The sequence below is a fragment of the Oreochromis niloticus genome, linkage group LG22, assembly GCF_001858045.2.
Source record: "Oreochromis niloticus isolate F11D_XX linkage group LG22, O_niloticus_UMD_NMBU, whole genome shotgun sequence".
Taxonomy (NCBI): Eukaryota; Metazoa; Chordata; class Actinopteri; order Cichliformes; family Cichlidae; genus Oreochromis; species Oreochromis niloticus.
Window position 1 is genome coordinate 18,840,582 of NC_031985.2, and position 14,769 is coordinate 18,855,350.

The window sequence follows — 14,769 nt, forward strand, 5'->3', positions numbered from 1 at the left end:
GACCATTAATTATCATTCCTCCTGTCTGGCCAATTAGCATACAGAGCAAATAAAATGCTGCACACCGCGGGTAAATTCTTGTATATATTCTGTGGGTCCTGCTGTGAAAGTGTAATATTTTGGAGAAAGCATATTTGATTTGGTGGGAGTTACAGACCGTTTCAGCAGTCACAGGGAGCCAGATCCATGGAGTGAGAAATATGATGGAATGAATCAACTTTACCATCTAAGCCTAGGGAAAGTCTATGGAAATCCCAAATTTAATTAGACTGCATGAATTACAGATGAGATAAAAACTTGCCTGGAATTTAGTTGACTTCAGAATATCAAGATTATTCACCTCAGATATGTTCTTAAGGTGTTTAAGCCAATTACACACTTCAGCATACTCATTAATCGCAGCGGTTTGCAAATACTAACAACATAAAGCGACTTCAGATTGTCGCTGTATATGCCGAACCCTGCTTTCAGTGTGCGAAAGTTCAGTGTGGACGTTTCTGTGATCAATCACAGTGATAATAAATGCGTTAGTAGACTGACCGTGTTGCAACCCTGAGCTATATGCTGCCATTATCCAATGGCGCTTTAAAGACCTTTCGGAGGATGACAAGCTATTGAAGTTTACTGCTTCCTGCCCCTGCAGATGTCCTTGGTTCAACCCGTTCATCTCATCTGCTGCTCCAATCACGTCCCTGCTCCCTCTACTCTTGGCAATCTTCACGACGGCCATATTTTATATCCCATAATAAAAGTTTTATATGCTCTACACACATTATTAGAGAGGATAGCAGCTAGTAAAACACTTGAGAGTGAGAGAGGGGAAGGGAGAGTTATGAATAAAGGGGCAGGAAAAAAAAGTGGGGGGACAAAAAAGGAAGGGAGGAAGACAAAGAAAGGGAAAAAGATTACGGTAAGAAAGGAGGATAATGAAGGGTCAGGGTGTGAATGAAGAGTGAGAGATGGAGGAAGACGGGAGAGATTAGGAGAGAATGCAGAAGCAACATTTAAGAAGAAGAAGGGAACAGACAGAAAGGCAGATTTATGTGATGTGTGCTAGCAGCACCACAGCCCAGGTATTCTACCAAGCCATCCCTACAACCATAAAAGTGCACAAAATTACAGCAGCCATGTGTGTGTCTCACTGTTTGTTTGAGTTACTTGCACACACAGGATTGTACACACATTAAAACCCTATAAATAAGCATCACTTTCTGCAGTTCCTTAGGCGACAGCTCATGTAATTGAAAAGATACAACACAGATATATAAAAAGCTTTTCTAGGAAGTTCTAAAAGGAAAGCATATGATTTCATTTTCCAATCTAAAACATGCAAAACACCATGTGGTCACACCTGCTATGACCAAGACACTGGCAATACAAAGTAAAGAGGAGGAAAGGATAATTAGGGAATGGACAGGGAGGAAGAGCAAGTCAAGTTGTTGCTAAAACAGAAGCAAAAACACAAACCAGTGAGTGACTGAGTGAGAAGAAGTAGCAAAAACTTGTGCTGCTTCCCTATTCCATACCACATATGAGCTTCATAGAATATGCGCTACTGGATGCCGCTGGATGTCAGTCAAACTGCAACTCTAATAAAGAAACTAATTTATGTTTTCCTAGGTGTTTCACCTCCATGCAGTTGTTTTTTTTTGCTTTGTGTCTTGCATTGTGAGATAAATGTGTTTATGAGTATCCCACTCCGAAATTAAGGGTTTTCCTCATCTTTATAGTTTATTCAGTGGTTCTTTCAGTGTGAATGGATTTAAATCATGCTCAGAATCGCTGTGTCTCGTGCTTCCGTCTTCCATTCCCTCTTTATTTCACGCCCCCTTCCCTTTATCCGTCCTTCTGTGCACCAGTCGGTCTTTAGAAACACAAATTCTAAGGGCAGAAAAAGAAGCAGAGAAATGTTTGTGGATTTCGCTGCTATATTTTGCGAGTGCCACTCTGCCAAGTGATGGAATCTTGTTTTTGATATTGATCCATATGTCAAGAGGTTTCAGCGAGACAACTCTCTCATTAACTTTTACCAGCTTGCCAAACGAAGGGCTGAAAACACTTCACTGAAATGCATGTGCATTAATAGGTCACTGAATCTGAGTTTTGCCCTTCTGAGTTTGCTTATATAAGCGTATTCGATTGTTTTTGCTTGTTAACATTAATGCGCTAATTATATCCCTGAATCATTATAATGATATTAAAATTGTTACAGAAATTACTCTTCTGCTCTTAAATATATGCTCTACAGTGACTGATAAACTCCACGCTGAAAATTACATTGTCTTTGCCCTTTTCACCCACACACTGACGTGCACACATGCACACCCACACAAGCATACTTAATGCACATACTCTGACAGACACCCATTCGGTCACAGGCTATCAACACAAACATAAGAATACATTTCCATACACAAAAGGATACTGGAAATCACCCAAGAGGATGCCAGCATAGGCACGGGACACATTTTGAAGGCATTGGAGTTTTTTTTTCCTTTACCCAAGTGTCTATCCATCTCAATATCTTGCTTGGTCTTCTGTGGATGGCTTGCATCCGCAAATATGCACTTTGTATTTCAAAGCCCTGCATCATTGGTATACACACAAGTTTCTTTCGAAATATGTAAAAGTATACCTGGAGATATGAACACAGTTACACAGCACAAAGACAAATTTCTGTGCAAACCTGTTTTTAAAGCTTTGAAAAGCAATGCCCTGTATGCTAACTGAATTTGACATTGTTGTGCAGAGGTCACTGCTCGTAATGTGTATGTCTTTCTTGAATAATGGCGGGTTAGCGACACATTTATTTTGATTGGGCACCTTAAAAGACAGTTTAAATTGAACGGTTTATTTTACTAGGAGCAAAGACAGCCTTTCAGTAATTTGTTTGGAAATGTATTAGACAAGCTGTGTGCGTGAGTGTGCGTGTCTTTTTGGCATGTGTTTAGCATCACCATCAAAAAAAGTTTCATCATCATTCAGATTTTTTTTATACTCACACTATTAAACCCAGTGGGGAATTAAATAAGTGGGGAGTGTTTTAGAAATCTGATGTTTTGGATGCAAATAAGCAGTTTTTATTCTTTGGAATTATGCATGACTTTTGCCTTTTTTTAACCAAAACACTTGTAACCAGAACACAGCCTTCTTTGAAGCTCACAACCTGCTTTAGTAATTGGTTGTAGTGTTTCTAGCTTTCCTGTTTTATTCAAATTTTTCTTTTTCAGTAAGTGTTTCACGCTGAAACAAAGCATATTATAAGATTAAAGAGATGAGTGCACTGTAAGTGCAAAGAGTGTTGCACTTTCAACAGATGTAAGTCCACCCGCGCCCCCTTGTGGCGAGGGCAAAAACCACAGTCATCTGGACGATATGTTACCTCATCAGTCTTTCTTTCATCGTGATGCATTTAGTTATACTTCAAATCTATATAAAAGAAGAAAGACTGTCAGACTGTAATCTGCCTCAAAGGCCTTTTTAGGGAACTTTGGGGAACCTAAAACCAGTAGCTACTGTTTTAGATCTTCACTTGACTGTGGTGCATATTGCTTTCCATGTTTCACCAGATAGCTTTATGATTAAATAATTGTTATACTAGGCTGATTAGTCAAAGTAGAGAGAGCTTTATTTTTTATCCACAGTCGATTGCACCAAAGTCATACACAATGGTTATTTAATCTCTGAGACCACCTATGCATTAAGTAGGAATTTTATCATAGTCAAGTAATGCTGGGGCATGTGTGCTTGACATTTATTAATTAGGTCAGCAAAGTTATCAGCATGATGAAGTCGAATTACCGCCTCATATACTGCTAACTGTCTGTCTAACTCCCTTCCCTCTTGCTCATTCTTCTGTGTTTCCTTTGCCTTGCAGACACCCAGACCTCTAAACATCATCAAGCAGAACAACGGTGAGCAAATCATCCGCCGTCGAACCCGAAAACGCCTCAACCCCGATTCGCTTTCATCTGACAACCCCGCCCCCAAGCAACAACGCATCACCAGCGAAGAGCGCATGAACGGGGAGGAAACAGACAGGAGCTGTGCGTCAGTCAAAAACCAGCAGCCTTCCCCTCGCTCACGCTCACCGCGGTCCACGCAAGCCTTTTTGGCCAATCAAACATTGGAGATCCACAGGCGTATGCCTCCTCTTCTCCTCCCCTCACATGCCCCCTCCTCAGTGGGAGCGGAGGGCAATGGCGGTATCACAGAGGGAGGAATAACATCGAAAGCGGAGGGGGGTAAAGGAGGAGGGGGATCGGAAAGAGGCAGTCCGATTGAAAAGTACATGCGTCCGTCCAAACCGTCTAGTTATTCACCTCCAGGTTCACCCATTGAAAAATATCAGTACCCTCTTTTCTCCTTACCCCTTCCATTAACCATTTCACCTGAGTTGACCCCGGAGTCAGATTGGCTCAGGTTCTGGACCAAGTATAAGATGGCAGCCGCCTCTGGGGTTCCTGGTAGCATCAGTAATCTAAGCAGCCCCGGGAGCCTTGGAAATAACGCTCATTATCTTAGCGCGATGGTGACTCCAGTACAGCATCATCAGCAAAGCTACACGGTGCCTTACTGTGCCTCTCCCTACTCTCCTCTTCCTCCACCTCCAGCTCCTACTCACTATCCTCCTCCTCCTCTTCACGTCCAAACCCCTACTTCATCATCATTAGAAAACGAAGCTCCTTTGGATCTCGCAATAAGACAAAGAGATACAAGTGCTGTAAACGCGCACGTGTCCACAAATGGTGCCGAAAGGCGAAGGCAGGAGTCGCCGCTAACTGACAGGTTAAGAGGGAACTGGAAAGGAGAGAAAGAGGAGGAGGAGAGGACAGACGAAGGAGGGAATCCAGGTGAGGAGATAGGGAAGGAAGAAAAAGAATGTTTGTCAACATGTCAGTCAAGTGTCCCGTCTAATCGCAAAATGGTGGAGGTGGCCACACAGGATGACCTGACCAATCGCTGCGTCCACTGTGGGATCTACTTCATAGATGAGGTGATGTATGCCCTGCACATGAGTTGCCACGGTGACAAAGGACCATACCAGTGCAGTTTTTGCCTCCACGTGTGCGCGGATCGATACGATTTCACCACGCACATACAGAGAGGCTTACACAGGTACACAGACAAAACGACACAACAGAGATGTCAAATGCAAGACGGCAAAATTCAGAACGCTGCGGGAATGTCGGAGCACGAGTGTCAAAATGCGACGGAGGAGGAACGAGATGAAGACGGTCATTATGCGACCACAGGCGAAGGTGATGTAGTAGAATCGTGTCATGACAACCAAGCGAAACAACACACAGGCAGCGATGGCACTGACAATGAAACAGAGGCTGAAAAAGAAGCAAAAGGAGAGGACAATGCCACCACAAACCAGGACTCGGGAGGCAAAAAGGTGTCGCACATCAGCGATGACGTCACGAGAAGCTCAGAGGTCACAACTGTTGCTGGCTCTAAAATATTAGATGAGAACACAGATGGGAATTAATTGATCTCTTTGACTCATGCAAACCTTTAAGAGCGTTGTTGTTGGATGAATAAGCTGTATGCCTTCATGTTTCTGGAGGCTAGCTCATGTCAAAATGGGCCTATCCTGGGCACTAAATGGAACACATCCTTATGCTGGAAGCACCCGGCTGTCAAATGGTCAGAAATCATTGTAGGATCCAGCTGAACTATAGCAGGGGCAGTTGAAGAAATTGCCCGAATCCTCTGCGGAGTGACGGCCACTTGACAGCTCTGTGGCAGGCATTCAACAACAGGCATGGAGTTGAAATCACCTTTAATAAGCAGGCACTTCATGCGATTTCCACATAAGGGGATTGGAAGCTGGGCTAAAAGTTGGACTGGTTATATTTTGGATAACTTTTGGGAGCTCAGAACTTGCATGGCCACCATAAAGGAGAGCAAAAAAAAAGAAACTAGAAGCAAAATAATTAACCTGAACTGAACTGAGCTGGGCTGATTACTTATGCACCATACTAAAAAAAAAGCTGGTCCAAACTAGTCTAATGTATCATTGAGACAGTTTTATTTTGGTACAGCCAGATGTGATCTGGTTAGGATTGCTTTGTTCTTGTCCGGAGCATGTTTTTAACTGTTTTTTTTTTCTCTGTGCAAATGGATCTAAAACCAAAATTCTTTTCTTTTTTTTGACTAATTAAAGCTGGTTAGTTTGAAACCAGTTGATGCTGGGCTGCAGTTGAGTTGGTGTTACCTCGGTAAAAAGTGATCAGTTGGTTTCTTTCACTTAGCCTGTTTTTTCTGAAACTGATCAAGTTCTTTGTTCTCGGGTTTTGAGTCAGCTGGGACTTTTTCGAACTGCTGAGCCAGTTTGACGTGATAAAACCGGTTAAACTCCGGACCGAAGTGTTTTCTCTATCCGTTTGGATTAAACCAAGTGACATTATTTTCTACCTTCCTCTGTGCCATGATACTAGCTATGTGCCTGGCTGCCTGCCCAACAACCATCTAGTACCCGCTTAACATTTATATTAATAATAATAATAACGGTAATAATAATGATGATGATGATGCTATCGTACAAAAAAAAAATGCAATTTGCTACACTTTCATATATAATATGGTATTTTGTAAAGGAAAATGCTTTTTGCAGGAAATGGTACTATAAAAATTAGCCTATGTGAGTTTTTTTTCTCTTGTTTTTGAGCTTCTTAATGAGACTTGTTACATTTATAACAGCCGCCTAGTAGAAATGGTACAACAAGGGAGGGAGGGGGAAGGGGGGGTGTGTGCATGTGTGCATTTGTGTAATTGCATTTCTACGCGTAAGGATCAAAGGATGTGTCCGTCCCCAAATGATGATGTAAACATAATGAAGGCATGCAGTTGGTTTTTCAGTCCTCAGGGGTCACACATGTTGCACACCAACCCACCTGTTTCATAGCATGTGACACATCAGTTTTACAGTACATGGCCTAATTGTGTTAGCATGTCACATATTGTTCTCTTATGTTCTCTTATATATGTTCTTGTTGTGTTTTTATGTGTTAATAGGTCAACATGGTCTCAGTATGTAACTTTTTTTTTTCCTATGTCTACGAATTGTTAGGTCGCACAGTTTTACAGAAAGACTTAGGAACTTAGGGAGTAAAACCCCAAATCTTATCAAAAGGAACAACTGTTTTGAGTTAACTGTATAAACCTTTGTTCTGTACTGAGTCTACAGACGTTTTTGCCTACAGTGTTTGATGTCATATTACTGAGAGTTTGGTACAACTTAGGTTACCTCTATGTAGCATGTTAGCACCTGCGAAATCTACGAGATAAGTTGCTTTTTTTTCTAAAGGTGTGAGGTGTTACATGAAAGACCTAAATAATACTGAAAGAACATGAGATGACATTGCAAAGTTATGTTTTAATAATTCAATGAAGTAAAAGTTTCACGTGGCTTGTAACTCCATTTGACCCATCGCACATTTCGCCATCATCAGTGATTTCGTTGCTGGTTTTTTTGGAACAGTTTCCACAACTGAGTCTTAGTTTAAACCAAATTTCATCAGTGAGAAACTTCTAACAGTCATGTCCTTGAAAGTCCCGCTGTTATATCAAAGTGGTGGCCATCTTGTTTATTTTTGATAAAGATGGGATGACTTCTCTAGCCGTGTTGCCTTAGTTGCTAGAAAACAACAGCAACAAAAGAAGAAAACACCAACGGACTCTGTTGAAGGACATAATATGTCAATATAAAAATAAAAGACAGGAAGGAACGAGCTAAAGAATGTGAGGGGGGAAAAAAGCTATTTTTCTATGCTTATCCAAAAAGACATGAATGACGAATATTCCACCTAGTGCCTGGTAACTTGTACCACTTTTCAAATCAATATGTTTTGTTGTCTGCATTAAAAATGTTATGTAAGCAATGAGTCGTGTAGAACAGAAGGTGGGAAAGCAAACTGCTATATTCCTTTCCATGCACTCACACCACCAAGTCATCTGAGTCATTGATTACGATTTCTGCCTGACCCATTGGTCGGGTGTTTGTTCAAACTTTTCATGTTTGGTTGCTGTGCTAAACTTTTATTTTTGTGCATATATTTACACTACTTTGTAGAATGTTGAGCCATATGCCTCAGTTACTTGTATGAGAGACACAATGCCAAGAAAAGGACCTAATTTGGAGATTGAAACAGAGACACGGCCATGTCACCAGAGTGCCCATATCACGGTGGATGCAATGTTGATTATTCACACATTATCCTAAGACGGTTAGCATTACAGCTAACTTTGCATTTATGCCAGATAAACAGTTTAAATTAGCTTCTTTTTTTTTTTTATTGTCCTGCATTGGTAACAGTCCATTGCCAAGTAAAACTAGATAAGAACCACGTGTAGTTCCCCCTGTAAAATGACATTGGATTGCTATTAAGATTGGATTTTATTTTGATGCGAATGTTGGAGCATTTGCAACCATTGTCAGTAGCTTGTTGTAGCTCTTTTTACCAAGTGGATTGCCTCAGAAAATTCCCATCACTGGTTTGGAATTACAAGTCAGCGGCCAATTGTTAGGTTATATTTATTTTGAAGTTTTCAGAGATAGTATACTACTAATAGGGTTCTAGGATGCTAACTAGGATACTAAGCATTGCTCATCCAATTAAACCAAAAGTAATGCTTAGAATTATTAAGTAAAATCCATTCTCTTCTCTGTTTAAAACTCAAAAAGAAATAGCTGAACTTTTGGCTAATTTTAATACTTTTTAACATGCATGTACATTTAAAAAAATTGCGTACAGCACTTAACAAATTTAACAGAAATATTTTGGAAATCTTTCAAAAACTTGTTTAAAGTTAAGAATTACATACATTTTCGGGTAAATAAAACGAATTCGTGTTTTTATTAAGCAGGCATACTTGACTTCGTCTTAGAGGTCAGAAATTAATTAAGCAAATCATTCAACCACAAAACCTTTTTTCTTTTTAAGAAAGCAGGTAAATAATTGTAATTTTGCATTGCAAGAATAATGTGTTTTACTATTTTTTCTGCTTTTTATAAAGCAGTACATTTGAAAATTAGAGATTAAAAACAATAATTATATTTTAGCACTAAAATATTTCAATTAAAGAGCTTTCACGTACCCGTGGTTAACCACTGGTAATTATCAGCACTGTTAATATAGGACAGCTGCGGCATTAACTTTACATTAGGTAGTGTAAGGTCTTTTTTTTTTTTTTTCTAAAATTGTTAAGCACTGTATGCTGCATTTTACACAATGCCGTCAAACTGCCAGTGGATCATCTGTACGATAATGCATAAGAAGGGTTTGCTTAACTTCTCCAATCACACGTGTCAAGTGAAAACATCTTAACTCCTTAAGTTACAAAGTCTAATGGCTCCCTCGTTCTGATGTTTGCCTTTCATTCGGTGACCAGGTCTTATCATATTACTGTACGTGCCAGTTGGATCAGTTCAAAAAGGTAGTGGTTGAAAAATCTGGGGATTTATTGTTTTTGTTTTTCTCAGAAAGATTGTTCTAATTGTTTTTATTTTCAGAACTATTTTTGTGCTTTTTAAAAACTTTTTAGAATGAATTCTTTTGGTTACTTTTTTTATCGGCTGCTGATAAAAAAAAAATTATGAAAAAAATGTTTACATTAATAAATGTAGCAAAAAAAAAAGAAAGAAAAAAATAGAAAAGACGCTTCACCATTCTTAAAAGACACAAGAAAAGGAGGGATGGATGCCTGCTGGGAGGGATGGATGGGTGCCTTTGAAGAATATGTGGAGAGAAGTGGATGAATAAAGGGAGGATGAGTTCAAATGAGGCTAAAGTGGATGATTCATCCCCTCTGTATTGTCTCTTTACCTCCCTTCAACTTTATTTCTTTCCTTCTCATCTATTATTTTTTAATGTATTATTCACTGTACCTCTCCATCCCACCTTTGTTTTTCTTTGTTCACCCGCTACAACTCTTGCATCTCCTCCATTTTTCCTGCATCCCATCATTTGATGAATGTACGAAGATGTTCTCAGTAGATACACAGATTACGGAGGTTTTAAACGAGAGTTAAGCGTTTGTATTACGTAATGTTGCACCCAAAAAGCTGAGCTAGACTCAGTTACCCCACACATTAAAAGCCTGACCTACATGTTTTATTTAGGTTAAGCTTCTTTAAATTAAATCGGCCTCGGTTGGTTAAAAGAAAATGTTTAAATACTTTTTGAGAAAATCAGAAAATCTTTGGTAAAGGTTCTCAACATTGTCATGGGATTCCTCACTTTACCTCTCTTTACATGTCATCTGACTCAAAAGGATTTCTCAGTAGACTGGAGACAAATATATTTTCAGATGCCATAATGTTTCACTAATTCCTTTGAAGTGAAATCCTTGTTTCTTAAAGTTGAAGTTGTTCTGTTGTTCATTTGAGAGTTTAACATTTATAACTAAATTATAAATAGATGTTCACGTTGGGATGAGAGGAATCTCGGGGGAACTTTTGACCCGATCAATCAAAGCGGGACACACATGACATGGCCTTGGATTACTTCAGCAATGACTTTATGTTTTAGGTTTGATGGCATTTCAAATCAGCGTTTACAATGGGAGGCCTTAACAAGTGCTTTCATGTTTTTGCCTTTGTCAGAATGTGTTATAGAAACAAATGACGCTGTTGCTTGCACTCCATTTATTATGTTCTTATTGCCAAGGAAGGGACAACACACACACACACACATAAGAAACACACAAACAACGGTACGGATCGAGTGTACATTTTGGGGTGTACAGTGTTAACATAGGCCAGTTTATTTTTGGCCACACACACACAAACACACACACATGCATGCATACACACAGCAAGTATGTACATTTAATCAGTATATTTTAGTAGATTTTTGTCTCTGTTCAGTTGAATGGCTTTTTATAGAAAAGAAATGGGATTTTTTTTTTTTTTTTTTTTTTTTTAGGTTATGTTCTCTCTCATGTTGTATTTTATTCTGCTACCTTTCTGTACGTTATTGTTTTTAGGTTTTATTTCATGCAAAATTATATTTCAACAACATATTTTGACAGCCAAGAAAAGTTTGTTACACAGCTAAACTTGAAGAATAATGTTGATAATGATGATAATAATTAATAAAAGTAATAACAAACAATACTCAAAATGGGCATTGGGTGTTTATTTAATAAACAGTGAAGAAGAGGAAACCTATATTGTGTATAAATCCTCCCTCGAGAAAACAGCCTATCTGTGGCCTTCCTGCAGGATGTAAATGCCTGTCATTATGTTTTAGATGAATGCATTCTTATCCTACACAAGCTGGGGACTTAAGGAGCAGCTGTGGAGGGTACAGACTAATGAGATATGATTTTTTAAACATAAAGCTTTCATACCCAGTCGGGTGAATTTGTTTCGGGGAAGGTAAAAATAAAACCTGCAAACCTACCTCCTGCTGCGCTCTCAAGACTGTGGCCAGGAGCCTCATATCATCCATATTTCTCTTCTGATCTGCTCTTCATGCAGTCTTTCTTCGTTTTCCAAACTTGTTTTCCATTTTCCGTTAAGTATCAGACTTACTTTACTGTTTTCTTTTTCACAACATACACTAGTGAAGAGTTCATCACAGTGCAAGACTCTGTTCTCCACAGGTTGATTCCCAATAATTCAATTTTCTGCTACACAAATGACAAGATTTCTGCTGGATTAATGATTTGGACATTGAACAGGTCAGCATGCTGAAGCCTAATGGCTGAAGTCTTTAATAAAATTTGCTGTGAATGATCCTAAGAGGATACATTTTTTACTGGTTTGGAACCCACTGACAAGCTCCTCATAAAAGTGAAGATTTTATTACCAGATCTGAAATATAAAATTGTAATATTAATGGCTGGATGATCCTGAGCCATCACATTTTAACACACTGGGGAGCCCTACAGTGTCAGTGTGCAGGGTAGAGCTACCATCTAATGAGGAAGTTAAAAAAAGAAAAATCTACATAAGTGGCCGTTGCTAGATTGGATCAGCTGGGGGGACAGTAGGTTAATGGATGGGTTCAGTTTGTTAGTCAGCCTAGTTTGGGTTGGAAGAGGCCCCTCTTCAGTGGAACCAGCTTTGGATTCGGGGCACAGACATTCTCTCTCCTTTTAAGATTAGGCTTAAAACTGTCCTTTTTAATAAAGCATATAGTTAGGGCTGGATCAGGTGACCCTGACTCCTCCCTTAGTTACACTATAATAGGTCTAGGCTGCTGGTGGATTCCCATGATGCAGTGTGCAGTGTATGAGTGTTTCTTCTTCAGGGACCTTTCTCACTCACGATGTGCCTGTACACCTCTACTATTAGTCTCTGGTGCTCTTCCACATTGTGTCGTTGTCCTATCTTCCCTCCCTCACCGACCATGACTGCTTAGCCCTGAGCCTGGTTCTGCTGGAGGTTTCTTCCTGTTAAAAGGGAGTTTTTCCTTCCCACTGTCGCCAAAGCGCTTGCTTGTAGGGGGACATCTGATTGTTGGGGTTTTCTCTGTTTTTTATGTATTATTGTAGGGTCTTTGCCTTACAATATAAAGTGCCTTGAAGCAACTGTTGTTGTGATTTGGTCAACTTCTTTCAACTGCAACCAACTCCTCTTCCATTTTCATTACCACTTAGGCCCAATAAGTGATGGTAAAGACACTAATAAGGAACATATGGTCTCGTGTCTCTTTTTCAGACTCTACTGGCTTCTCTATAAAGAGAAAATATGTCCCCCATGGTCATGGCATGTACTACTGTAAAGATTTAACTGATTTTAGAGGAAAATTATTTGTATAATGAACACAGCATCTTTTGTTCTTGTGACACTAACAATTAATTTACTGTTATTTTACTGTAAAGATCAAAGAGACTGATTGGCAACAAAGCCAGAGGCTTATTTCTCACCTACATGCGCCACACTAATATTATTTTAGAACCTTTTTTAATCTTTTCACAACCCTCCCCTGGGTCACAAAGTTTGACAGCCTTAATGAGTGTAGTAGTGCAATCTGTCAGAAGACAAAGGCTTCTAATCTTTGGTCTATGCCATGTTTAGCATTATCAATTTATCTTTCTGTTTATAATGAGAACATTGATCAGAGCTGATTAACTCTGCCTTTGAGCCTGCAGTGAAATTATGTAGCAGTGGGGCACCATTTAAATGTGTGTGTGTGTGTGTGTGTGTGTACAAGTGTGAGATGATTGGCCACAAAAAGTCTGTATCAGACTAGAATGCTAAACATCACGATGTTTACCGAATAGGTCAAGACACGGACACACTCAACACGAAATAATTATAAAGCTTTTCAAGGCAAAACAGATCCAATAAGCACATAAACAGTAAAACAGAAGAAATGTAACAACTTACAGACATATTTACCTACCGATGAAAGGAAAAAACTGACACGAATTGCGTTACAAGATGTCGGGCTTCGATGTGCCTTGGCATCAATTCTCCGTGTCTCTTGAACTCCAGTCATTCTACTTCCAAAAGATATTCCCCTATGCAGTCCTTTGATGATGGCGGTGGAGAGCGCTGTGTAACGAATGTGTTCTGATCCCGGAGCATCACATAATGCAGCTTTGTGAGATACTGCCTACATCTTCCCATACCCTACACACTAGGTGTCAATTGACGTTGCTTTGACGCATGAGCAAGAGAGATAACTGACTATTTTGGAAAGCTACAAAATCTAGATTAAGAAGCTGGATTAGTCACATTTTTTTCAGCCAGGAGACCTCGGTTTGTGCTGCATTTGGCCCTTTGTGTTATGCACGTTGGTTTTTTTTTCCACTCGTGGTTTCATTTTTTTTCGCTTGCTTTTTACTTTCATTTTCACTCACTGGTTTGGTTTAGCCACTTAAAACTACTGTACGGGAATTACATGTAATTTTATTTCTTCTCCCTTTTCTTCTTTTGGCTGCTCCCTTTTGGGGTTGCCACAGTGGATGATCTACCTTCATCTCACCCTATCTCTAGCATCCTCTTTTGTCGCACTAACCCTCTGCATGCCCTCCCTCACTACATCTGTGAATCTTCTCTGAGGACTTCCTCTTTTCCTCCTGCCGACAGCTCCATATTCAGAATCTTTTCTCCAGTAAATCCACTGTATTTCCACTGCAAATTTTGGAACCATTTAAACATTGCCTCTCCATCCATCCACCCGTCCATTCATCCATCCATCCACTCATTCATCCATCCATCCTCATCTGCTTATGGGGCCAGGCCTGAGCCCCTCTGATGTACTCGTTTCTTATTCTGTGTTTTCTGGTCACTTCCATTGAAAATATTATCACAGCAGGTTTACCTACAATCTTGTAAACCTTTTTCACTCTTGTTGATTTCCTTCTGTGACAATTCACCCCAGACACTCATCCCCATCCACTCCAGTCTGCACTCTCTTCTTTACCCTCTTTTGTTCAGTCTGTTGCTTTGGATGGTTGACCCCAGGAATTTAAATCCACCTTCACTCCCTCCAGTCCTTGCATCTTCACTATGTTCCTCTCTCCCATTCAAACACCTGTATTCAGTCTTGCTTCTACTGTGTTTCTTTCCTCTTCTCTTCAGAGCATACCTCCACCTCTCCCGCCTGCTCCCTGTTCTCACTACAGATCATTATGTTTTCTGCAAACTTCATGTTCCACGGAGACTCCTCCCTGCCCTCATCCGTCAGCCTGGCCATCACCATTGCTGTTTGAATTAAAATACATGGAGTGAGTTGGGAATGACTTCTCCATCTTCACAAACTGAGGCAGCTTTGACAAAACAGTGTTATTTTACACTCTTAC

At 39.9% G+C, this 14,769-nt stretch overlaps 1 protein-coding gene across 4 annotated transcripts in view; it reads left to right on the plus strand.

Annotated features, from left to right (window-relative positions):
• Positions 1-11,123, plus strand: part of trps1 (trichorhinophalangeal syndrome I) — a 119,058-nt gene extending 107,935 nt beyond the window's left edge. For all 4 annotated transcript variants that reach the window (XM_005478441.4, XM_019350955.2, XM_005478442.3 and 1 more), the window contains one exon: positions 3,878-11,123. In XM_005478441.4, the coding sequence (XP_005478498.1) occupies positions 3,878-5,494 (1,617 nt within the window). In that variant the 3' untranslated portion in view covers positions 5,495-11,123. The remainder of the gene's footprint in view (positions 1-3,877) is intronic.
• Positions 11,124-14,769: the final 3,646 nt, after the last annotated feature.